The following is a 26,307-nucleotide window of genomic DNA, read 5'->3' on the forward strand; positions in this document are numbered from 1 at the left end:
CCTCTTTATGCGGCCTTGTCCTTATAACTGATTAATATTGTTATGATTTTATCATGAACAGTATTTTACCACCACTAGCTTTCTAATTTTTGTATCATGACTCACTATCTTTACACATTTTAATTGCTTTTATTCTACTTCTTACTGCTCTGATTCATATTCCTTTTATCCCCCCTATTATTTTATTTTATTTTATTGCTCTTACAGTTCTGGTCCTTAGGTCTCTTTTTAGGTCTCTTTTAGCTGGGTTCCTGTGTTGCCTGGATTCATCTAGGTTATTCTGGGTTTTTAGTTTTTGTTATATTTTTATTCTTTGTCTTTAATTCCACAGTGGAATTTTATATATCAAGGATTCATTGTGTATTTTCAGCTCGTCATGTTTCTGGACTTTGTAATGGGTCTACTAGGATGATAATGATGTTACATTGCTGGCCTTATCTTTCACGGGTTCCCTGTTGATGTGGTTTTGTCTTTATGTTTTTGCTTGTGTTATGATGATGCTCTGTTTTATTGTGTTTCTGCTTATTGTCAAAGCACTTTGCAAACCTCTGTTTTTAAAGGTGCTATACAAATAAAGTTATTATTATAAAGCAAGGACTATGAAGAAATGGTTTGATGAGTTTGGTGTGGAAAACCTTGCCTGGCCCGCACAGAGCCCTCATATCAACCTCACAAATGGGCACACATTCCCACAGAAACCCTCCAAAATCTTGTGGAATGCCTTACAAGAAGAGAGAACACTGTTTTAGCAGTAAAAGTGGGGGCAATTCCATATCAAAGTACATGTATCTGAATACAATGTCATTACAGTCCCTGCTGGTGTAATGGTTTAAGGTCACCAAATACTTTTGTCTATATAGTGTTTCCTTAAATTCTTATATACATTTTTTTCTCTAAATGAGAAATTATTCTTCGGCACCAAATCTCCCTCCCAATGTTCTGAGACATGTTTAAAGCTCCTTTTCCTACAGGATATTTGATCAAGTTAGTTTCTAAAATTTGATTATATTGTCTTTAAAATGTATTTCTATTTGTGCTCATGGGGTAAATTAGCACAAATACAAGCACTACAGAACAGTGACTCCTCTATGTTAGAGTCAGTAACATGTTGCAGGAAAATGCAGACATATCGCCCTCATATGGTTACAGAAGGAACAATACAGGAACAGGTGTCTTGACCAAACAATTCACTGGGTTTGAACAAGCTGAATGCAACCATCAGATAACAAGGCTTACTTACACTGAAAGAGAAGTCCAGCTGTGCACAGATGTCCGCTCATTTAGTCAACTGAGAGAACCAGTTAGTGTAAATCTACAAGTAAGCTCCTGAAGAGTTCACATTTGAAAAGCCACCATGTTTTTATTGAAATGATCCAATGTTAGAAGACATTTAACGGACTTCAACTTCATTGTTCTCAAAAAAAAAAAAAAAAAAAAAAAAAAAAAAAACAAAAAAAAAAAAAACTAAATCCATTAAAAAACACTCCATTAAGGAACACGTTTGACCGCTTACATGTTCAAATAAATATCTGTGCCTCTTCTGATGTCAAATAACATCTCACTTATAAATTAAGGCGGAATGCAGTTTGACTGACTGCTCCTAAAACAAATTCACTTTGCATCTTTCATGCAACTTCAACAAAACTGCAGTGAAAACTAAGCAGTAACAAAGGTCGTCAGTAGAAAACAATAAAAAAAGACAACAATTTTTTATCACCTGCTTTGAGCGAGTCATAAAATATTGCACAAAGTTAAGGATAAAGACAGAAACAGTAAATCAAAAAGCACTTTCAAGACCAAAAACGTGTACCAAGAACTCTTTTCAGAGGGGTCACAGAGATTAAAGAGGCGTTTAAACAAAGTCTGGAGTGTTACTGCTGATAACGGGTTTTGAAAATATGTGTATGCAGGTACTGCTAGAGAGATTTCTTTGCTGCTGCAGCACCAAGAGGCCCCATGGTTATATTTTTAACCGTTCAGAGCCGATGCTACACAATTGACCCACCTCTGAGAACAAGACGAGAAAAAACTGCGATATGTCAATGATCTGTCCTAAATAGATCATAAATATGTTACAGTTAAAAGTAATCCAATTATAAAATAGAAAAAGAACACATTGTATAGTGCAATTAATGGGTTTGAGTGTAAAGGTCAAATCTGCAGGTGGTCAGGTTAATGGTCTGTGGGTTCGCATGAAATGTTGCAGATGCACGACAAACCTATCGTCACTTTACACAAGTGCACTAAAGCAGACAAGTTACATTTTACCTAAAAGTCTCTGACCGGCTCCAAAAAGCAGAGTTTAACATAAAAAAGGCAAATTTTCTTAACTGGGAGTCGATGACTAAGCCTGATATATAAGTCACATAAAGTGAAAACATACTGTACAGATTTATTTCACGGTACAATTAACGATGCTCATTAGTGGTTTCAACTCGTGTGGTAATCTTAGAAATGTTTGCTGGATTAGAACTTCCCTTGATATGTTCGTGTTCACATTATAAATAAAGTTATCTCAACTGCAATTGGTCCATATAATAAGAATCAAATACTTCAAACATGTTTTTGTAACTGCATTTTTTTGTTTTGCCAGGGATTTCCTTGAGATGCTTCTAAAAAAATAATGAACAAAACTTAAAAAATTAATATAAAAAAGAAACAAAGCAAACAAAACGTTCAGCAAAAAGAAACAAAATTTAATGATTTATGCTCAAAGTGAAACAACCAAAACAAAAGAAAAAAAGAAATCAACTAAACTGAAATCAATAACAAAGGCCATTAACTTGTCTCAGGACTTGAGATAAGCACTCGTTAAAACAAGTTAAAATGAATATTGTAACAAACAGCGAGTCCTTCAGAGAGGGGAAAAAAATAAAACAAACAAAAAAAGTCAAAATGAAAGGGAAAAAAGAAAACAGTGAGCCAAAGACATGTTGCTCTAAGTGAGGATTAAATAGAAGTTTAGTACCTCTTTAACAACAACTAAAAATAAAGATTTTAAGATTTACCTTGTGATAAAGTCCTCTTTAGGATCAAATCCCTCCCTTTATTTGGTCCATCTTAATTCCCTACTCACTGACTGGGGCCCATTTCAACAACTCTCCTGAATAAATTTAAAATAAAAAACAAGAATAACCAAACAAAATGTTTTCTTTGCAGGACTTGTCATGTTTAAAATTTATAATCCCAAAAGAGGGTGAGAAAGTCACTGATTAACATTAAAGATTTATAATCCTTACGGAGTTTGATTAAAAGTGCTTTGCTCTTAGATTCACTGAAGACAGTGAGTGGTATTGCAGGTTTGTGTTTACTGGATGATCATTTAAGGCATCTGTTTTTACTGATGAGGATCCAGAACAGAGCACTGTTGACTCCTACGTGACAAACCCGAGGTGAATCATTGCTCTGTACCTGCCTGACAATAAAAGAATGACTCTTAGAGAATAACATGAAGGGCTTCCTTGTGTTCGTTTTTTTTTTAAGAGAACTGCTAAACACCTCTTTTCTCCTTATTCTAATCCTCACTATTAAACATGCGACACATATGGACAGTATTTTTGTTGAGATCAATTCAAAAATTAACCCTAAAAAATGAAACCACTGAATCTCCTCAAGCTTCGAGCATGAGTACAAAGATGAAAAAAAAACTTTTCAACAAGTACAAAGGTGCAGAAGAGTGAACTCTCATTGAACTCTCAATAAACTAAAACTTCAAACAGATGTGCCAGACTTTCTTCAACCTCATACTTCTGCTCTCGAACGCCATCATTTCCATCTCTCTTCCACACCTGATTGTCCTTCTCTTGCGCTCTCTCTATTTGTGGCCCTTGCTGGTCTTGAAGGACACTTGCAGTATCTTGTCTCCCAGTCGGTAGCCGTTCAAGCTGGCGATGGCCATGGCTGCCTCCTCGTAGTTCGTCATGGTAACGAAGCCGAAGCCCTTGCACTTGTTGGTGTTGAAGTCACGGATCACTTTGACGTTGGTGACGGCGCCGAAGGGGCCAAACATCTGCCACAGGATGCTCTCGTCAGCATCCTGGCCCAGGTTGTAGATGAAGATGCACCAGCCAGAGGGAGAGTTGCCTGGGACATTGACGCCTCCCATACCGCCCATGTGGTCGACGCCCATGGGCGAGAACCTGGAAAAAGGAGAACTTGCTGACTCGTGGATATAAAATAAAACTGGGAAGAAAGTGCATGTCTGTCACAACAACTTACGATATGAACTGTTCACTTTGTCATCAATAATAAATTCAATATTTTCTTGATCAAACGATGATAAAAAAAAAGTACAGAAAATATGTTAAGCCTAAGACAGTCAGAACTTTTTAGGAAGGTCTCTTAGTGAGGAAAAAAGTTAAGACCATCTTCTTTGATTCACAGTGCAGCAGGGGTGGAAAGTGATGACCTACATTTACTCAAATAACTGTAGTTAAGTAGCTTATTTGTATACCTATACTTTTTGAGTCCCTTAAAGGTCACTACTTTTATCTGTATCCAAGTATATATGGGGGGATGTATTATACTTCATTACATTTCAAAAAGCATCAAGTACTGAGTACAAAAAATAAACACTAGAAGCCAAAACAAGATTATAGCTTTCTACCAACAACAACAACAACAAAATGGACAGTCATTTGGTTCCAACAACACATGAATGTCAGAAGCATATACTGAGAGAATTATCCCACTTTTCATCCCAAAACAGCCATTGTATTTTACTTTAGGTAAAGTCACACCTTATAGTAAAAATGATTGAAGATCCATGATCTTGTAGTTATTTTACATTAAGGAAAGATCATATATCCCTGTGAAATACCCTTGCGTACCAAAAGTTGTTACTCAGTACTAACTAGTAAGAGAGGTGACCAAGAACCTGATGGTCACTCTGACTGAGCTTTGCTTTCAAATGGAGTTTTTTTTTTTCTCAAACTCCAAGTGGGCTTTCATGTGTTTTGTATTGAGGACAGGCTTCCTTCCCTCTTGGGAACTTTGAGCACAACAGATTTTTTTGTAGCCTTCCCCTGATCTGTGCCTTGCAACAATCTGATCTCTGAGCCCTGCGGGCAGTTCCTTTGGCCTTGGTCTTTGATCTGATATGCCTCGCCAGCTGTGAGGCCTTCTATAGAGAGGAGTGTGCTTTTCCAAATCATGTCCAGTCAATTAAATTTACCACAGGTGGACTCCAATCAAGGTGTAGAAATATCTCAACGAAAAAACAGAGAAATGGTAACATTGCAAAGCAGATGGATATGCCCATTTCCGTGTTTCTCACTGCCGAATCCATCTTGCAAAGCTCCCGTCTGAACCGTTTGGGCCCAGTTTGAAAGTCACAAGACCAATGCAAGACAAGACGCTATGTCACATTCCCGCGCTTGTGCTCCTTCATTTGCATCCGTGCCATGCCTAGGCCCACCTCGTCCATCTGTGCCAGGGCCGCAAAGCGTGCCGTGCTAAACCACGGAATGATTGAACTCACACTAGCCAAACGTACCAGACTTTGGGCTGAAACGGGCCCAGGCACGGTACGGATGGCCTAGTGGGAGTACACCCTAAGTTTGATTTTAAGTCCACATGATTACACATGTACCGTGCCATGTTGTCTCAGAGTGAACTAGTCATGCGATACCATACGTCATGTGCTGAGACCTGTAAATGCGGAAAAAGTGTTTTCATTGCACTTTTTTGATATATTTCCATATCAAAATGTCTGAAAAACCTCCTCCAAAAGCGTAAATACCTTTTAGCGATATTTGAGAGGTTTTATGAAATTCAGGTGTTTCCATGACTGTTACCAGCTATTTAGTTTTTGTGCATTTCTAAAACGCAGCTAGTGATGCTGTTTAGACTAACCCAAGAAAAACAAAAGGTGAAAGTCATAAAACTAAAAATAGAAAAACCACAGAGCAATGACAACTATAATGTCCTGGTTCTGACCACAGGCACTGAGTCAGATGGCGTGCCTGGAAGTAGTTGTGACTTTCCCCATTACCTGAACTTAAATAAGCACAATTTCTCTCACCTGAACCGCTGAGCCTGGTGGTGTACGGGCCCCCCGAAGCGCCTGGACTGGTTGTGGTAGAGCTGAGAGATGAGCTGGGTGTTCTTCACCTGGTTTGGGTTGGCAGCAAATTTCACTGTGATTGGCTCAGAGGCCCCAGGGGGTTTCTGACCATTCAGGTTTTTGACAGCTTCCTCTGCCTCTGCCCGCTTGTCAAAGCGGATAAAGGCCACCCCGCGGGACATGCCTAGGTACAAAAGAGCAGCTGGTGATAAACTATTCTGGATGGCTTTTGTTCCCTTTGGTAATAAATGAGGAGTATTTTTAAAAGCAAGGAAGCCATTCACCTGTCTCACCTGTTGCCTGATCAACAAGTACCCGTGAGTTAATGATGTGTCCATATCGTGAGAACATGTCCTCCACATCCTTCTGGGTCATAGACTTTGGCAGGCCACTGATATACAGATTGGCATCCTTTATTGAATCAGAGCTGGGTCGTGCATATGAAACCTGGTAAAAGGAAGCAACAATTGAAAAATTAAGACTCTCTCAATACGAAAGTACAAAACAAAAAAAATTCAAGTACAAAGGCTTTTTAAAACTATCAGAACACTATGTGTTTGGACTTAAAGGGAGCTGGTGCTTTATCAGTTAAAATATTCAGTTCATAAGTCTCAAAAGTTTCCCTTTCTTTTTAAACAACATTAGAGGATAAACTATATAAACATATCTGACAGATCCACTGTCATCTACTTTCAGGTTTATGTTGTTCACATGAGGAAACATGAATATGATCTGAAACAAACATGAACAGTACAAGAACAAAACGTGAAATTATTAAAAGGATACTTCTTAAAAATAAATTAAATACATTCAATTAGACAAATGTGCAAAATAAAATAAGTCCGATTGAAGTCCAACTCAATGGACATGTCAGATAAGGGTACTAAGTGAGCTGTACAAGCAGTATCACTTCCTGGAGCTGACATGTACTAGCTAGTTAGCGGACAGCACAGGAGCCACAGAAGAGTTATATGACATGACATCTTTGCTTTGAGAATTGTAGAACACCTTATTGCACGTTACCTTGATAGTTTTGGACTGTAGCCTTAGTCCATTCAGTGTACTGATAGCTCTGTCTGCATCACTAGGGTTAACATAGTTAACAAATCCGTACCCTAAACTGTGGCCTAGAGAAAAAAAAAAGGAAAACAACAAAATAAAAGAAAAAAACGGTGTATAGTTAAAAAAAATCTGCAAACAAATTTAAAAACAAAACAAATCTTAACATTGCATGCTAGTCTAAGCAAACAAACAAAGAAACTGTCTACGGTTAAACAGGGCTCCACTGGTTGGAATAAATAAAACAGGCCAATGGTGTTGAAAAAAGTAACGTAGGAAATCAATTTGGGTCACCTTTAAAAATAAAAATTACATTATGACTGATCACTGAGGACAGTGGAGTCACAGAACAGGTCTTCAGTTAATATCCTACCAGCAAAGACAGGCCAATAAAGTGAAAGATTTAATCAATCTGAGTCACAAAGCTGACACTTTGTCTACAGCTGTAACAGAAATCCCTCGCCACTTTAGCTCAAGTGTCAAGCTGGTCTGTCATGTCTAAATCTCTTCAGAGTGGAGCATACCTGCTACTTTGTCTTGGATCAGCTTGGCAGACTCAACCTCTCCGATGCTGCTGAAAAGGCTCCGCAGCTCGTCCTGGGTCATGCTCTGAGGCAGGTAGTTCACTATCAGGTTGGTCTTGGCATCCTTCCCCTCATCCCCACCCATGTGGTCTTCATAACCGTTTGACATGTCATACGCCTCCTGCTGGGTAGCCAGGTGAGCAGAGAGTGTGCGAGAAACAGAAGGATTGTAAGGACATGACATAAACAGAGATAGCACTAAAAACATGAACTGATTCAGTCATCAGCATTAAACTAACTGCCATCTTCATGGTCTATGCAATTAGCCTGGTCAATTTCCAGACAAAAAATATCAAACACTGGGGTTTAAAACATTAATTTCCTCCCTTTTCATTTTTTTCTTTCTGTTGCACAGTTTAGTTCATGCATTCCTGGTACTTCTTAGTAAAGAAAGGTTAAGATCTTCCATGCAGTGTAATCCTTTTTTCAATGCTGCAAGAAAAAGGGATTTCATAGCACTATAAAGCAATGTAACGCTGATCAATTAAAAAAGAAAAGCATGTGATGGGATTTGGACAGCAAGCCAGTCTCATTGCAGCCAACTGAACAATAAAGTAAAAAGAGAGCTTTATAATTACCAAGTCAGCAATTTATTCCTATGATCCGAGATTATCTTAATCACATGAAAGACTGCAGTCTTAGATTAGTCAAGGTAACAATAAAAAGTGCCTCCAGTGAGAATGCAGCCAGAATCAGAGCATTTCCTGCACATGCTCTGTAATGTTTACTGGTGGTCGAAATAAGATCAGGCCTGGAAAGGGAACTGGTCCAGTGGTCGACCTGACAGAGGTCCATTCATGCCAGAGAAGGATTGTGATTGTGTATTCTGGTGGGTAAGATACACTGCCCCGGAGGATGAATGAGAATCTTGTTTTAAACTAGTAAACATGGTCTCAACCAGTGGAAGCTGGCCTCAAACTTCAGTATATATTTCTCTTTATCTTCATTTTAAATATAGAGAGCAGTTAAGTAAAGTCAGATAGTAACAGTAACTGCATGACACTTTTTCTATAACTTAACAGCAAGGCTGTGTCCAATTTCCAACATTAAACAATATTTTCTAACAGTACATTTTTGTCAACCAAAGAATCTGATTGCACCATTAATATTTAATTGATCAAGTCTAATACAATAGTACTCTTTGGTCCTTGTAAGACTCAGTACAAAAGTGGGTTTAAGAGATTAGATCACCAATAGACAGCCCTGACTACACGTTTAAAAACACAGGGATGCAAAAAGGAGGATTTAAGATCCGGACACTCAAGGTAATCCAAGACAGTGGTTCTTAACTCATGGGCCAGGGCCCAAAAGTGGGTGGCAAAGGTGATTTCAAATAATATGTGAGATTTACAGATGTTTGAGGCAGATACAACACCATATTATACTTTACTCTGTTTGCTAAACAAGGAGTAAATTCTGGTTTTATTGAGAAATATTTCAGAAGAAAGCTGGTTTTCCCATGATGTCGTCTTCATTTTTCCAGATCTTAAGACAATACAACCAAAATCTACACTATCATGGCAAAACAGAGTGTAAGAACATGTTTGTATGCATGTCCTCCCACTGTCTTTATTCAGTCATATTTTTTTGCTTCATGATAATGAGGTACAGGTGGGTGCTATGGCTGGACCAGTTGAGAACCACTGGAGGGGACTAATTTGTCTGCTCATGTCCTAGGCTAAATTAAAGACCGACAACTCTCCCCACAGCAACGGTCACTGGGAGATCATCCTCTTTCTGATGTTAATATTTATATATCTAATTTTTTAAAGAGGCAATCACTGCATTAAAGCCAGGTTTGCACAACAATACAGATTTGAATACTTGTTAAACAAGAAACACTGCACCCCCTTTCCTCAAATTACGACCAAGGCAGCGCAGCAAAAATATAACTGTTCTGTTAATGAGTGGAGGCAACCAGATATGATGCTAATCAGCCAGTTTATCAAGCTCTGTCTCCTATGGCATACAAGTATGACCAGTCATCTTCCATTCCCAAAGAAAACACATGACTAGTGTTTCAAAAAGCTATGAATGACGTAATTAGGAGAGGTGACGAGCTGAGTGAGGCAGTAATGAGACAGAAGAATCAAATCGTGGATGTATTTTGTTCATCATGTAGATCTCTGTCAGTTTAACATTTTATGGTGCAGTCCTTTAAATTCATAATGATCTTTAGAGCTGTAATGGAATACTGAGCTCCAAAATGAAATTTCTCATCAAGTCATTATTTAAGCCCATGGCCACCTACTTCTCTCTGCACCTCCTCCACATGAGTACAGCTCTTCCTCTCTCTGTGCTTGGAGTCTGTATCACAACTAAATGTTTTAAATTTCAATGATGCTAAAGGACACTCTGTGTTGGTTGTTAAATGAAGTGGGAAAAAACAATCAGATCAGAATGATCAGATAACAAGCAGTCAAATGTCTAAATTAATTTAAAAATGACTGGGCCTTTGTTATCTATATATCTTAAGGTGAGTACTTACGTTACCTTAAATAAACCCAACAGTGTTTAAAGCCAAAAAATACTTTCTAAAAAAAAAAAAAAAAAAACTTGATCCACTCTGATAGACACGTTTATCATTGCTGTGGAAACATTAGGTGTAACTAGGGATGCACAGTATCGAAATTTTGCCAATATCTATGCAGATATTAACAAATTAATTTCAGCCAATAGCGACATATTAAAGTAGTTTAGACCTTAAACCTTAGTCCTTAAAACAAACAAAAAAGAGTTTAAAGCCTGATACACTGACAAAGGCACACTTTTGAGAGTATGTATTTATTCATACAGCCAACATATACAGTTGATATAGGCGGATTTTATGGGCAAAATATTGGTTGTAAACATCTGCAAAAATAAAAATCAATCTCTGCCTATAAAGATATTTGACTTTCAAAGCTAGTGTCTACGATACAAAAATCATGCTGATAATGAAGTGCATGCCTAGCTATTACAATGAAGACTGAAGCTTGAACTACTAGTTTCTATGTTCCTTATTTCTGGAACAAACTCCTAGAAAACATCAAGTCTGCTGAAAGCCTGAGCTCTTTTCAGTCAAGGTTGAAGACACCCCTGTTCCTTGCTGACTTTGACTAAAACACCGTTTCCTTTGAAATCTTCTTTTACTTTACTCACTAAAACTCCATGTCCCTGTGTTTCTCCCATTCCTGATCATTGGTATTAAGGCAGTTATCAACCACTCTCTGAGTGTTAACGTTTAAATTCTAATATAAATTGAGTTTTGGGACAACTACTCGTTGTCATTAGTTGGGCCGAGTGTAAATGTTAATGTGCAATTAGGCTTTTGTTGCCAGGGAAGAAAAACGAATCCCTGTGAGACTTTAGGGAATATTAAAATCTCTAGTGAGTCCTGAACCATTGAATTGAGATGGACAAGGATACAAGAGATCCCCCATGGACATCATATTGAGAACTCTGTTTAACCCCTTGTGGGTCTTATTGGCAGTTTCAATCACTTTTAAATGTTTTTGTTGTTTCTTTCTCACTTTGTCATTGTGCCTTGATGTCTTGTGTGACGCACTTTAAAGTGCCTTTTTGCTGAAATGTGTGATAGAAATAAACTTGCCACTGGAAGCTGTCAGTCTGTTGCTGTATCCTACTCATGCTGCTTTCTTGTGATGGACCACACTTATTCACTGCCAAGGCCTAAGCAGCGTCACGAACACTCCTCTGTTCATTTTGACTCGACCCCTAGCTACTTTCAACATCATCTTTTGATTATGCTCATGTCTTTGAGCTTCCCACTGGTGCTCTGATTTCCTCTAGGTCATACTAATAATGTGTAAATAATTGCAACAGTAGCTGATTTCCCATACTCACTTTCATGTACTTAATGTGTCCTCGATGAGCTGCCATGAAGACACGCCACTGCTCCTGAGGCTGGGTGGAGATAATAAGGAGTCAGGCAGTGAGCATTTAATCAGAACAGCTGAATGACAGACGTGACACTAAATAAACATTTAACAGAGGTGTGGGTGGCAATTATCTGATACCAAACATTAAACCTCCAAGATCTGGAGGCTGAAACATTCCTATAATGTCCGCTTTTAATAGATAATAAGTTTATTATCTACTAAATAATTTAAAAATGAAAACAAGCACCTGAATAAATGATAGCATCACATAGAAACAGAAACTGAATCACCTGAGGGTATGTCTCCAGTATTACTAACTGGTACCGACAGCCGACATTGCTGTAAGGTTACAGTCACACATTGAACAACTGATGAATTTTAAGAGTTTAATGAGTACATATAAAGCCTCGTTGCCTTTCAATGTTGCACCTTGATTTTTAATACACGTCAACAAACAACCATTCAGGAACTGTATCTAAAAACGTGCAGCGGCCTGGTTAGCACTGCAAGCGTTAGCAAGCTAGCCTGTCTGCTAAGCATCTCCTCTCATGAAACGTAAGCCGAAACAGGTTTGTAAATGCAAAACACAATGTTGCTGTGATAGGCTTCAAAACATGTCAACAACAACCCTACTTACATTCGCCAAGGCGGTTAAAATTTGTGGTATGTTGTTGCCGACTAGCTAACACAAAGCATCGTGTCCTTATTTTAGAGAGCGTCGGATAAATGCATGTCTGTCCCCCCGCCGAAACCCCAGCGGCCTGCTAACAGGCCACACAGGCTAACGTTAGCCGCTGTTAGCTAATCAGCGGCTACAAGGGCCGCGAGAGCAGCATGGCAATCTCCCGCCCTAACATTTAATTATCAAAATACACAGTGAAAGAATTTTTCAATATTTCATATCTTACCAGCCTTTAGGGATTAGCTTGTTGTTCAGGTTTCTCTCGCAGTTTTATTCCCGTTACTTAGCGACGATTACTTCCCTGGAAGTCGGCCTCACGGAGAAGAAACCTAAATAGGAGCTACGTGACGATCCGACCAAACCCACTCGCGTGCAGCCACGCCTCTGCAGAAGAAACAGCGTGGTCGGCCTCAATTGTCAACATGTGGGGCTTTTTTTAAAGCTTAGACTTGAAACAAAATATTTTTGTCATGTTTTTAAAGTGACAAAAATAAATGAATAAACAAGTTAGCAAAAGTTTAACACCAAATACAAAAAATCTGCAGCATTCCTGACTGGAAATGTCATGAATTTCAGATAAGGGAAACCTTTATTGATCCCCCTTGGGGGAAATGTGGTAATTACAACAGCAAAACAGGAGAGAGAAGAGTCATCAGCAGTATATAACAAAAGTAAGATTTACACTGAAGTAAACAAAATATGAATTAAAGAAAGGCATTGGTTTAGATCACTAATGTAATACAGATGTCAAAACCCTTTTCAAAAAATCATGTTTATCCAAATATAGGTTACTTGTCTCTAGTGTACAATACAGCACAAAATGCACTTTAACAGTAATTCAAGCAAGTAATTCTGCATTTGATTTGGTATGATAATGTCAGCTCAAAAGCCTTTTGTGTTCCTGTTTAGTGTCTGCTGGCCGGTCTATCATCAGCTGTCCTACAGTCAGGAACAAAGCAACCTAAACAAGAAGAGAGGAGACAAGAAATGAGGCATGTGTCTGAAAAAAGCCAAAATGTTCACTGAAAGATTATCAAGGATGATAGTGAATAAGATAACTGTTACTGGAAGACTTTTAGCCAAAAACAAATCTGAAATGGAGTGAATGCTGTTTTAAAATTCATTTGCAGGTTAGACGCAAGGCAAATCAACAATTAGGTTGTTGTGTTATTGTTTTATCTGTAAATGTGGAACCTAATGTAATGATTGCAACAGCACTTACAATTATAGGTTAGTCTTTCTGTCAACACTAGCAAAATTAAAAATACTTTCATGCAGCTCAGATCTAATTTAATGCATTTTGTGCCAATAAAGGTTTACAGAATAAACAGTCCAACACTAATTCACTGTCATTTCCCCCATTTTCATATTTCATTTGCCAATATTTTGTGATAGATTTACTGTAAACACTATAAATTATGCCCACCTCCACCAGAAACACCCACAGGGAACACCACATGATGAAACTCAGCACAAACTGTACAGCCATCTCCAGCTTTACCATGCAGCCCTGGAATAGGAAAACATGAAGAGGAGACAGATAGCTTCTTAACTGAGCTTTTTTTTCAACGTTAATGTGAGCTGAGTTTATGAAAGCAAATGTCTACCTGTGAATTAAGCCGCCATGGCTGGTCCACTCTGCCATTGCAGGAACGGTAAGAAGAGTTGCAGCAGCTGTGAGGTAACCACAGTTCTCCTGTGCTGTGAAACCAGGGGGTATCCAACCAGTCTGTGTAGTTAGTGACACCACAACAATGCAGCTAACAGGATGACAAAATACACCAACACTGTCAGTCAGAAACAATGGGAAACGTTCATATTAGATCTGGGGGCTTCACATTAAAGTACATGTATTTGAATACAATGTTATTACAGTCCGAATACTTTTGTCCACATTTCCACTGTGTCATTGCAACAGAACTGAAAGTTCTCTATTTACAAGGCACCATCTAGTGGCTGTTAAAGGAAGTACAGCCATAGATAGTGTAATAGCCCAACACACAGTTTAAGTTGTTCCTGTAATCTGCAGTCTTTTGCCAAAACAAATCATTAATAACGATGGTGCGCTGGCTCTTTCTGTCTCCTGAACTCTGCCCTGCAAAACACATCTGGACATATATCTTGTAAAATTATTCATTCTTTTTGCACAATACTATGGCAAATCTAAAAAAGAGAAAACTTCTGTGATATACGAAGCAAGTTCATACATACATACCTCCTCCTGTATAATATCCACAGCTCGAGAGTTGGGGTCTTGGCTGCTCCCTGTGTAATTCTGAAACACTCCTTTGAGAGGGGCTAACTCAGAATCCATCTGAACATAAAATTAAACACATACAAACGATGTAAACATGCATTTCTTTAAAAATCTGCAATGTAATAAAAGCCCATTTTCCACAGTGTTTGAGTTCTTGTGTACCATACCTTTGTGTAGTGCAAATAAGCCAACGCTGAGGCTGTACTCTCCACACAGAGGACCAACACTAAAAGATAAACAAACTGTACAAAGCTTTATCTTACTGTGTGCAATCTAAACACTAACATGAAAAAGTATAAGCACCTCACACACATCTTACCAGACCCTGGAGACAAGGGGAATCACTGATGCTGTGACAGGAACCGAAGCAGCCGATGACCACCAGGAGCACGGCGCTGCAGAGAGCGAGGACAGCTGGCAGGATGATGTAGACATTGGAAAAAAACAAGCTGCTGTGTTTGTAGCTCAGCAGCAAGTAAACTCCAGCCAGGCCCACCAACAGTCCCATCACCTGGTAAAATAATCAAACATTCAAAACAGATTTTTTCCTTGATTCAGAATCACAGCTAAGTGTGGATTAAAAGATGGAACATTTACCGATGTTTTGTTTTAAGATACAGCTCGAGCTCAACTCAGGGAAATATGGGCAGGTATCCCCATCAAACCAGCATGTTTAGATGTGATGGATGTTGACTGTTGTACAGTGATCCCTGTTTTGGTCATGTTTCTGGTGGACTGCTAACATTGACATGTTTGCACCATGAGTGAAGTTATCCGCTGAGTTAGAGTTGCTGTCTGCATCTCTAGGTGATCCATTTAGATGGATAGTGCATGCATTGCCTTGCCACGTGGTTGACTGTGCTTTATTGTTGCGACAATTCTGTCATACTATGAAATATTTAACTCTTAACAAAAGTGTAGTTTAACTATATCTAGTGTAGGCCGATATAGACACATTTAAGTGCTAAATTCAACCTTATCCACCTTATTCCTGGGGTCTACTGTACTTACGAATGTAGGTGGAACTTCTGGCACACTAACAATAATACAAAACAATAATAAATGTGTTTCTTTTAAAGGCCTCAGCTCACTGACTAAAATGCATCAGGGATATGATTCTTTCAGTATTTATTTGTCATCAATTCTTAATACAAAATTTTAGATTTACCAGGAGAAGAGTTTAAGAGGGATAAGTTAATGAAATTTCAGCAACCTCAAAAACTATATAAATTTTATCTGAAGGTGCGTATCCATCTGCTTTACAGGGTTAGGTGTCCACAGTCCTTTTAACAAAACGCAATCGTTTAATTAACGATAAAAATCTAATAAAGTTAGCTAAACATGCTTGTCTAGGTTAACTGAGGTAATGTCTTCTTTTTGTCTTCTCTAGAAGAGAGCCGAGAGATGACAATATTATCCCGTTTGAGGTGTAACAGATGAAGTGTTCATACTTTAATCTCTAAATTGCGCTAATAATTACATTTAACATCTCTTTTCAAAGCACAGTCCCATTTAGACAAAAAGGACCGGAAGTTGCGCCCACATTTCACGCAATGTATCATGGGGTCTAGGAAAAAGTGGATGTCAGTTTTGCTGTGTATTTTATTTTATTATAGAGGTGGAACAACCTATTGGAGATCTATTCTCTTGTTGTTCTTGCCAATAAGGAAATATCATATTTACAGGACAACTCCTCAGCAGCTACTTAGTTCTTCAAGTGAAATTCAATCATTTTTTTTAAACTTTCGATTGAGTAGATTTATAAATTAATACTTCCACTTAAAGTCAATTTCAACAAGAGTAACTGTGCTTTTTCTATCGCTGGTCGCATGTTTGGTTTTAGATACCGAGAGAACGTCAGACTCCCACCTTCATGGGTATGCATGACTTAACACACAATAACTTCTTCATTCCCATTCAGCAACTTCTCTTCTATTTAAACATATATAACCTTTTTAAACAGGGCTGAAAAATGTTGAAACAAAAACACCTGTTAGGATTCATTATTATCCATAGTGTCAGGAGCTAAGTGGCCTAGACAAAATTAGTTTGAAAATCGAATGACCTTCATACAGTGAAAATAACAAGTCTCTATTTGCAGGGAGCAAAAAATAGCTTTCATATAACATAGATAAAAAACATCTTACATACCCACAGAAGATTACTGATCAAGTGAACGATTGTTTTCAAAGCTCTTCTTCTCTGATCTCTCATCTTTAGTCTTGATTAGAAGCAGAGGATGTGCTCTAACTGACTAGCTCAAGTTTTAACTGAACCATGAAGCATTTATGTAAAGTTATAAAACATCAGCTGATGAAAATGAGACTATGTTGGTCAAAGAGCGCTGTACATGCTTTCTTCCGCCAAGGGCCAACTTCCCCAAACTAGGAGGAAACAACTGTGTGCGGTGAAAGTTTAAAATGAGGCGTTTAAACGACTGTTTGTATTTTTCACAGGGCTGATTGCTCAGACTGTGTGGCAGAATAACTGGGAGCCCAAGAAGTGAAGTTTAGACGTGATGTAGTAGACATTTGACCTTGTAGCTGTAAATCAGAGAAAGCGGGAACGCACAGGTGCAACAGTGCATCATATTGAGGCTGTTTTAATGATTCACAATCTAACCACATTGTAAAAAGTACACATCTAAAGTTCATTTTTGTACACACACGTATGACTCAGTCATCATTTAGCTCTGAAGCGCCCCCTGCTGGCTGGCCGAGTCAACACTGGACTCCTGAACTTACGTGACCTCTGACCGATTTTGAGTCCTGCGTTCATTTCATTGATGTGTTTGGTAGTCCTTGATTGTTAAAAGCAAACATCGACACTGAGTAGTGTAAACACTGTCAATAAGATTAATGTGATAGAACGGGAATAATGATGCTATGGACGTAAGTTTTGGCAGATAAATAATTCCAGTGTCTGGAGACAAAGGGGACAGGTGGATGCTGTGAGAAACAAGGTTTTCAGGTCTGATGAAACCAAGATTTAACTGTTCTGCCTCAATTCTTAATATTATGTCAGGGGAAACCCAGCACTGCTCATCCCCTGCATAAAAGCATCCCAACAGTGAAGCATGGTGGTGGCAGCATCATGCTGTGGGGGTGTTTCAGCAGGGAATGGGAGACTGGTCAGGGTTGAGGGAAAGCTGAAACAAGCAAGTATAAAAATATTCTCAATGAAAGGACTTCAGACTGGGCCAAAGGTTCACCTTCCAACATGACAATGAGAGGGGCCCAGCCAGAGTCCTGGCAGTACACCAGTGGTCCACATCCATCCTGAATGAGCTTGAGAGGATTTGCAAAGAAGAATGGTAGAAGATCCCCCAGTCCAGGTGTGCAAAGCTTGTTTTTTCAGGGTCTGAATAGTTATGTTAGTGTGATATAACAGTTTTATATTTGAAAAAATTTGCAAAAAATAATGTAAAATTTTGTTTTTTGGTCATGATGGGGCTCTGAGTATAGATTGATGAGAACAAAGTTTTTTCTGCCTGGTTTTTTGTTAACCATAAAAAATAGTATGCATATAAATGTATGAAACTTGTTTAGCAGAATTTGACTGAACCTGTCATTATGCTCTGACCAAACAAACTTTAAGATGATGATTTTCCAAAAATTGGGACACAAATCCAGATAAAAAAAAATTCCTGATTAAGTTCCAGAAAAAAATCAGATAATTTTTTTCCTTACTGAGGAACAAACATAATATAGAAGAGGTTTCCTAAGCTTATTAGGAAAAAATAACATCCATTCTCTATCAGAAAGCTTTGAATGAAAATTGACTGAACTGTCTGACATAAGATTTAGGGGATTTTCACCTAAACTTGATGAGATTTTTTTTTAAGAATGTAGTGAAAATGTTGCCTGTAAAAAAGAGAAATAGGGTCACTGGAAAATAGAAATATTTGGATGCATTTTAATTTCCAATTCTGAGGAAAAAACATCAGAGTTTTAATATTTAAGTTACACTTATGGGGCTCACAGTCAGACTTTAAGATTTAAAGTCAGACTTATTTGAAACTGACAGGGTTCTGGGATTATATCTCACATTTCATAAAGTCAAGATTCTGCCTTTTTTTTCTCAAAATTTGATAAAAATATTGCATCTTAAAAGAATGTTGTTTTCAGTCGCCTTAATCCTCTTCACTGGTAATTGTAAAAACAAGGGAAAAAAAGGAAAAGAAAAAGAAAGAAGCTCTGAAAGCAGTGAAAATTTGTCCTTAAATTCTTGTAAGGAACTTTGAAGAATTTGCTTTCGGCTCAGAATTTTAAGGACTGTTCTCTACTACTTTAATCTCAGTTTTGTTGTATTTCATTTGGATTTTGTTCTTCAAGATTCATTTTTTTTTAGCTGAAGGTCAAGTTGTTTCAGAAAGTAAGGATTGACACTTCCCTCTTCTGTGACTTTTTTGGGAAACTTAACACAATTTTGGACACTCCAGCTGTGCTGTGTTTGCAGAAACAAGAAGTTGAGAATGTTGTAATAAATCAGCAGCTCTACTGATGCAGATTTGTACTTGCTTAATATACGACTACTGATTATAAAAATACAGAATGCCGAGAAAAAAATGGCACAATTATTTGAATTACTTTGGTTTTCCTCATTTGTCACAAAGAGGAAGTTAAGTGATATATTCAACATGAGACTACAAAAGCCACACTTGACCTTATGAACAAGAATCAGCCTTAAAAAGGTCATATCAAATTGTCCAACAGTGAAGTTGGTATAAATACCAAAACAGATTTTATTACCTTGTTTGTTTGAACAGCAAAATACAAATGTGAACTTTAAAGGTTGAATCTTAACCAAAGGAAAAATGACACTTATTTTGGTAGTGCAAGGAGGAAAAACATTTTAATCAGTTATCACTATTGGAAATCACATGGCTATTATCTACATGATTCTGATATTGCGTTGTACAAAATGAAATTATGAAAGATCACCCAGCTCCCCCTTTGAAACACACTCACATGACGGGGAAACGTGTGAAACCTCTTCTTTAGAGGTCTACGGGGGCTGTCCCACTACATACATTACCACAGAGCTTATGTCAAACAGTGTACAATATGCACACTTAGGGAAAGTACAAAATTGAAAAGGTGTCTTTTTGGAGGATTAATGCAAATTTGACCATAACTGCAAAAACTCTGAACTGGCTGAGATAAGGTATAAATAAGTTTTTTAGGTGCAGAACCATGAATTAACATCTTCACAAGAAGAAACTGGAAATTGCTCCATCCAGGTAGCGCCAAAGGAAGGTAGGATGCCTGAGGGGGTCAGGATTCTCACGAGTTCCTAGTTCAAATCTCCGTACGAATATCAAAAGAGTTTCAGAAAAGTCCATTAAAACCTGTCTTCTAAAGGAGAAACAAAGGGGACTTCTTCTCTCACAACAAAGCATAACTTGTTTCTCTGTCAAGAAGTGGAGATGCAGGTCAAGTCCTCCAGTGTTCGCTCACATTCTGGTGTTTATCCGAGCCGGCTCACTGATTGTTTTTGGCTTTGGCGTGTGTGAGGATGTGAGACTTAAGGTTGGTTGACTGAGCAAATTTTTTGTTGCAGCCGTCGAAGGGGCAGACGTACGGGCGGTCTCCAGTGTGAATACGCACATGTGTGCGCAAGTTAAAGTCCAGGGAGAACCGCTTCCCGCAGCCCTCGAATGTGCACTGGAGACAAGAGAGAGAGAATGAGTTAACACTGCTGCTGGTCTAAACTTGGCTCAAAGATAAACTGATATCTTTTTCTCAGTTGCATTAAAGTTTAAACAATTAAAGTTTAAGCAGAGGCTCTAACCTGGAAAGGTTTCTCTCCCGTGTGTACGAGTTGATGCCTCTTCAGTTTGGAACTCTCCACAAAGGCTTTGCCACACTCAGCGCAGACGTGCACACGAGGCCCATGGGTATGCAAGTGCTTCCTCATGGCCGAATTGTCCCTGAACATCTTGGTACATCCCTGATGGGGAGCAAAACAAGATGTCACAAATCACAAGGGGCAAATTCACTTTACAAAGCGGCCCTGCGACTGACACTGCTATAACGTTATACAAATGTAGTGCAAACATGTGGGTTCTCAGGATGGTAGTGCAAATTCTAAAGATGTTTAATCAGCTTCACTTTATGTATTTAATCTTTTGCACAGCTCTGTGGGAAGAGGGGTAATAAATAGAGCACTGGACTCACTTTGTGTGGACAGGCTATCGTCCTGGGTGCATCGTCCTCTTTTACTTTTCTTGGCTTCATTCTGCAACAGACAAGGGAAATAACATTACAGATGTACAATACACAAAAAAACTTGTTTACTAAATAAACTGTCTGCACATTCACTGTGTTAAATAAACAAATTATTGTGTTAGTCAGACTAAAACTGGACTGATAAGGTGCATGTCAACACATTAGTGTTAAATAGCACAAAATTAAACTTCCCATGAATCAAATACACTTTTGATATTGATATTGCAGTTTTCTGTTGATTGTAAACACCTCCATCTGACCTGAATTGGACTAGGCGCTCTGTGCATGCTCAACAGTTTGTAGCACAGCAAAGGCTGCATTGTTTCCTGCCTTTGGATATCACCACAAGCTAGGAGGATAGTGTGCCGAATTGTGCAAAAGCTAAAGTGCAGAGCATGTACAGAGCTGTAAAGTCACTCATGTTTCTTTATTTAATTGGTTAATAGTTTGCTAACTTGCAAGGAAGGTCAAGCAAAACTAAATCCCATGTTGAGAAGGCAAATAATACATTCTTCTTTACTTTCATCGTCAAAAACAGAAAACATAATAAATGAGAATTGAAAGGTTGTCCCCGAGGAATTTAAAGGAGATTTCTGTGCACCAATTTAGCCTTTTTTCCCCAATATATTTTTTTATTTCTTGACTCTTTTGTCCACTTTTGAACTTTATTCATGCAATCTCTTTATTTGTGCACATCTCACCAATTCAAAAGAATGTGATAAATCATCATAATTCATTTACAAACTACTGGATGCACTAAGCACTATTTTAGCACAGTTTTGCTGACATATTGCGTATCCAGTATGTACTGTAGAGAATTAAGAGAATTTTTCTTTCATTTTTTGCTAAAAAGAAATTCTGATCTTATCCCAGAATATTTATTATTTTTCTAACTTATTTTGTAGGGTAGTGGTTTTCAACCTTTTTTGGCACAAGGCACACCATACCCATGTAAAATAACACCCTACAACATGTTACAGTAACTGAAGATGTAGTATACGGATAATAACATAAGGTAGTACAAACTGCAAAGGCATTTCAAGACTTGCCACACCATTAGAAAACCACTGTTACAGGGCAACAAAATTAAGAACTGAAAGAAAGTCTCAGAAAGGGCACTGGTTTGAATCAGTGGGTAGAGCAGGCGCCTATATACAGAGGCTATAGTTCTAAAAGCATTGGTGACAGGATCAGTTTCCGGCCTCAATGCTGTTTGGTGCATGACTTCCTCCTACTCTCTCACCATTTTTTCTGTCTCTCTTCAGCTATCCTATCTAAATCAAGGCAAAAATAATAAAGTTTCAGTAAAAGACATCCTAGCAAATCATCCTAACCAGTGCGACTCACCGTAAAATGCCTTCGCACAACCAGCCAACCATGTATACTCTTTGACATTATACAAGGGCATTAATAACAATGAAACTGACCACATCATTGTATAGCACCACTTTCACGATGCTTATATCAGTGTTTTGGGAGCAGGGCCACACCTTAACCACGCCTCTCCACCAATTGAAACCAAACCACCCCCTCCCATTTCATCTCTACATCATGCACCCCTGCCTCCTGTCCCTTTTCTCGACTGTTTCTTCAGTCCGTGAGGCCACTGGAGTGTTTGTTGTGCTCGCAAGCTATGACCCCACTTCCCCAAATCAAGATATTAAAGCAAAATATTAACATCAACTAATTCAGAATAATCATTAACATATCACTAATAAACATCAAATGACACCCTGTTGATTGTGTGGTCCTTGCTTTTGAACTGAGAAGTAATGACCAATGTTCTCCCCTGCAATGCCTGGTAGTTGACTGAAAATTACAAAATCACAGCTTCTGAAAATTCCTCCTTCTTTTACCCTTGTTAATGCCTCTGTCTGCCCAAACACGTGTCATTACCTTTTGGCTTAGGGATGCTTGTTATGGCACTTTATAGTACAATTGTGGTAAATCAAATACACATCATTTTAGATCAGCAGGTCGTGTTAGAGCTGTCCACCAACTACATGGATAATGAAAAACTTGTAGATCAGCTTTTACAAAAACTGAGAAAAAATGCATCTTATCAAACTGAATTTTAACATTTCATTTACTGACTTTTGGTAAAGCAAACTGCTTTTGTTAACAGTGGCTAATCAATACACCTTTTTCTTTTACGGCTGGCTTAGTTTGGCTTTAGCTTAAATACACATAAACATCAAGATCAGAACTTACCTTGCAAACTCTGCCAGCTGTTTGGGGTCGGACAGGTCAATGCCTGGGATTCCTCCGGGAGGAAGCTTCTTCCCTGTCATGTATTCAGAATAATCAGGAGGAGAGTTTTCTCCTGTGATCTGCTCTTCATGGTCTATGTCTTTCTTGTCATCTGATTGAGAGAAACAGATGTGTTGATCAGTTAAACAATACCAGAGCATGTGGAAAGAACTGATTAAAGCCATTTAGACGCGACCCCCTCTTTCCCCTAGGAACTTTTACACTTACTCTGTGGATAGTCACAAAATGCTTAATGTTTTAATTTACAGAATTTTTAAAAATGAAGGTTAAACAATAGAGTGCATGAATGGAGGCAACTGGGTTTATTATTTACAGCTGTGTGAAGTACTTTCTGTGTGTATACTGAACCCAAAGAGGATGTGTAAGTCACGTGGCAGCTTGTTTTTGCCATCTTTTGTTTTCTTTTTTTTTTGACTGATCATGCTAACAACAAAAACAAATTTTGGAGGGTACCTTTTTTTCAACAGTGCTGAAATTTTATAATCAGAATATGCACTGGTCAATATTAAGCTCTGTATCCTTTAGTTTATACTCAGGATGTTACTAAAACCACAATGTTATTTACATTACCAAATCCACGGTTTTTACACTTAAACTGGTATTGAAAGGGATCAATCCCCCAAAACTGACCAATATTTGATTTTTATGATCAGTTCTGATTAAACAAAATAATTCCAAAAAGGTGCAAACATTTTTTAATGTGCAGTATTGTATTGATATTTATGTATAATGTCCATGTTTGGTCACTTACACTGTGAGTGTAACTATTTATTGTAATCATTAAAGATTAATAATGCATCTATAAAAAGCCGTTGCTTATTATCAACATATTCAAGGAATTATCTTTCAAGGAAATCTAATTTGCATTAAGTATAATAAAGACATTTTTTATGTGTTTTTACATTTCAGAAATTAGGGTTTTTCATTTAAACTAGCATTTAAATGGTTAAATTCCCCAAATTAATCAATATTTGGCAATGATGATCAGGTCTGACCTTGAATAGAACATCAATGCAACAAAGTTTAAAACAAAAGTTGTTTTTTTTTTATGTATTATTATTGTTATTTCATTATGCAGCCAATTTTCCACTTACACCCCATATGCATTAATTTATTTTTTAAAAAACATGCATGAAATGCATGAAAATCAAAGTTGTTGCTCATTACCAACAGATTCAAAGAACTATATTTCAAGGAAATTCAATTTGCATTAAGCATAATAAAGAGTATGTAAAATATAATTCATTTTTGTACTTTTTATATTCCAAAAATATGGGAGTTAAGGAGTTTAAGAATTGTTGAAACAACCAAAAATAAACTTTGCTCACAAAATAAAAAAATAAATGAATCCAAATAGACAGAAAAAAAAAACATTTTTTAAAATCCCGCCGCTTTAACTAAGTTTGGCTTAATGTGGTTAATATCTTTTAAAGTTAGAGCCTCAAATAACTCTTAAACATATTTATGCTCTCTATGGCTAATGCACAGACCTAGTAAAAATTATTACCCAACGAGCAAAAAGTTTTTAAAATATTTTTTTTAAACATATGAACACATTAGGTGAGCATAATTCCGGGGAGTGTAAAGTATGAGGGTTCCCTATGGCGCCACCACCGCCACAGTTGAACTGAACTGCGCCACAGCGGCCTAGCGGAGCCAGCTGCACTCACTCCCACTCCTGCCGCCATCTTCGTCGGCCAAATAAACGCCATTTTTTCGGGCCGCCATACTTTCTAGACCGGGGAAATATGGCGGCGCCCATCAACACATAAAACATGGCTTCCCATAAAAACAAAAACATTTCAAATGAAGTTTCTCTAGCTCAGAGATGCGAAATGACTCCTAGTTTATCGGAGGACAAGGCCCCAACAGGGCCCTGTCACACGGCACACGCAGAGAACAAAGCGAGGGGCCAGCTTGCAGGAATTCACTCAGGACTCTGAACTTACCCGATGCCCACATAGTAACAGAAAACTCCCCCTCCAAAGTCTTTATCTGGACCTGCTTCTGCTCCCACTTTCTGCCCATTTCTCCGCCGCTTAGGTAGCTCTTTTTGCCAGCTTTCTTTCCGCTTCCAGCCCTCTTCATCCGGCCTGTCGAGGAGCTTTTCCCCGCGACTGTAACGAGAGTCTGTTCGATAAAGTCCTCCTCCACAGCGGGCACTGGGATAAGAATTTGGTCCTCAAAACCATCATCTGTGTGCAGTTCAGAGTCATCCTCGCCCACAACCTCCTCTCGTGTTTGCACTAAAATCACCTCCTGATGCGGGTGAAGGGAGTTTGGATCATCCGTGTCAAGAGGCTGTAAGGCGATCATAGGCTGGTGTTCCCCGTCGTCTCCAACAACTGTTGTCTCGATTGTCTCAACTTCAATTTCGTGCAGTTCCACTATTTCGGCAGGCATTTCTGACCCGTCCGTCTCTATGTACAGGGTATCCCCCGATGCCATCATTGCTTTATATTTCCTTCTACCTATGCTATTTTTTACACTCTCGCTTTCCCTTCTGTCTACTCTCTGCCTTCCTCCTCCCTCTCCGACAACAACTCTACTCCACTGTACTCTCGTAGTCACAGTGCTCCAGTTATAAAGTCTCGCGATATTTGGACCAACTCTTTCTCGGGCATTTGTGGCTGTTTCATTTACGTGATACCACTTCCCTTAGCTTGCACTTGCCCATTTAACTAAAACTTTCACACGTATATAAACAAATATGTATCGTTAAACCGTACATAAAATTAACGCTTAACATATTCCTTAAAACATCTCTTTTACTTGAAGCAGGAAAGTACAACATTTGAAAACAACAGGTAATATCTTCTTTTCTCGTGGTACAGTTTTTAATATATGGAAATCAGTGAATGTTAAAATAAAATCTGATCCCTAATCAAACTCTTCTCCTAGAAAATATTCTTGTTGGTTTAAGTCAAAGTAAAATAATGATCTATAACTCTACTCAAGTAAAAGTAAAGAGAATTTTATTAAAAGTTTACTTTAAATACTGAACAATAAGTAGATTTTTAGAGGTTGTACCATAAAATACATTTCCTTATTTGGTAAGAACAACAAGAGAATAAACCTCTATTCAGTTTGTTCAGGTAAAGTCACACCTCTATAATAAAGTAAAAAACACAACAGAAGTTGACAATGTTTATATAACACTTTAGAAGTGTCTGGGTTTGTCCAAACTACACAAAGCTAAACTTTAGTTTTGAAGTGTTTTATAATTTGAAGGAGCTGCAGAAACCCTGTAATAAGGTGGGTCTCCTCTGGCAAAGCAGG

General features: G+C 38.1%; 3 protein-coding genes across 6 annotated transcripts; all 3 read right to left on the reverse strand.

Annotated features, from left to right (window-relative positions):
- Positions 1-1,355: 1,355 nt before the first annotated feature.
- Positions 1,356-12,718, reverse strand: elavl1a (ELAV like RNA binding protein 1a). Of its 4 annotated transcripts, none has more exons than XM_041812494.1 (7): positions 12,497-12,718; positions 11,554-11,613; positions 7,648-7,828; positions 7,088-7,191; positions 6,358-6,511; positions 6,023-6,248; positions 1,356-4,139 (listed from the first exon to the last, which is right to left on the reverse strand). In XM_041812494.1, the coding sequence occupies exons 2-7, from the start codon at positions 11,587-11,589 to the stop codon at positions 3,815-3,817; spliced, it is 1,026 nt and encodes a 341-aa protein (XP_041668428.1). In that variant the 5' UTR covers positions 11,590-11,613; positions 12,497-12,718; the 3' UTR covers positions 1,356-3,814. The 4 variants fall into 4 exon arrangements, with proteins under 4 accessions (XP_041668428.1, XP_041668426.1, XP_041668427.1 ...); XM_041812492.1 differs by having other exon boundaries at positions 6,349-6,511; XM_041812493.1 differs by having other exon boundaries at positions 7,648-7,831.
- Positions 12,719-12,836: 118 nt separating this feature from the next.
- On the reverse strand, positions 12,837-16,914 carry tspan37 (tetraspanin 37). Its single transcript, XM_041812495.1, has 7 exons — positions 16,679-16,914; positions 14,847-15,038; positions 14,695-14,769; positions 14,486-14,584; positions 13,878-14,030; positions 13,697-13,780; positions 12,837-13,231 (listed from the first exon to the last, which is right to left on the reverse strand). Exons 1-7 carry the CDS (start codon positions 16,739-16,741, stop codon positions 13,148-13,150), a joined length of 750 nt encoding a protein of 249 aa, XP_041668429.1. The 5' UTR covers positions 16,742-16,914; the 3' UTR covers positions 12,837-13,147.
- Positions 16,915-19,362: 2,448 nt separating this feature from the next.
- On the reverse strand, positions 19,363-25,586 carry yy1a (YY1 transcription factor a). Its single transcript, XM_041813397.1, has 5 exons — positions 24,978-25,586; positions 22,969-23,119; positions 20,707-20,767; positions 20,321-20,479; positions 19,363-20,193 (listed from the first exon to the last, which is right to left on the reverse strand). The coding sequence occupies exons 1-5, from the start codon at positions 25,477-25,479 to the stop codon at positions 20,011-20,013; spliced, it is 1,056 nt and encodes a 351-aa protein (XP_041669331.1). The 5' UTR covers positions 25,480-25,586; the 3' UTR covers positions 19,363-20,010.
- Between the last annotated feature and the right edge of the window lie 721 nt (positions 25,587-26,307).

This window comes from Cheilinus undulatus, linkage group 18 (genome assembly GCF_018320785.1).
Source record: "Cheilinus undulatus linkage group 18, ASM1832078v1, whole genome shotgun sequence".
Classification (NCBI taxonomy): Eukaryota; Metazoa; Chordata; class Actinopteri; order Labriformes; family Labridae; genus Cheilinus; species Cheilinus undulatus.

Bases quoted from the DNA above. Each gene is read 5' to 3' on its own strand.
- elavl1a (XM_041812491.1), bottom strand. From the start codon at position 11,589: ATGGCAGCTCATCGAGGACACATTAAGTACATGAAA. The intron at 7,192-7,647 runs GTATGCTCCACT...TTTTTTCTCTAG, and splicing joins GATCCAAGACAAAGTAGCAG to GCCACAGTTTAGGGTACGGA. The intron at 6,512-7,087 runs GTAACGTGCAAT...TCCTTTTACCAG, and splicing joins TACAGTCCAAAACTATCAAG to GTTTCATATGCACGACCCAG.
- tspan37 (XM_041812495.1), bottom strand. From the start codon at position 16,741: ATGAGAGATCAGAGAAGAAGAGCTTTGAAAACAATCGTTCACTTGATC. The intron at 14,585-14,694 runs GTATGGTACACA...TTTTATGTTCAG, and splicing joins CTTATTTGCACTACACAAAG to ATGGATTCTGAGTTAGCCCC. The intron at 13,781-13,877 runs GTAGACATTTGC...TTCCTATTCCAG, and splicing joins CATGGCGGCTTAATTCACAG to GGCTGCATGGTAAAGCTGGA.
- yy1a (XM_041813397.1), bottom strand. From the start codon at position 25,479: ATGATGGCATCGGGGGATACCCTGTACATAGAGACGGACGGGTCAGAA. The intron at 20,768-22,968 runs GTAAGTTCTGAT...TGTCTGTTGCAG, and splicing joins CAGCTGGCAGAGTTTGCAAG to AATGAAGCCAAGAAAAGTAA. The intron at 20,480-20,706 runs GTGAGTCCAGTG...GCTCCCCATCAG, and splicing joins CGATAGCCTGTCCACACAAA to GGATGTACCAAGATGTTCAG.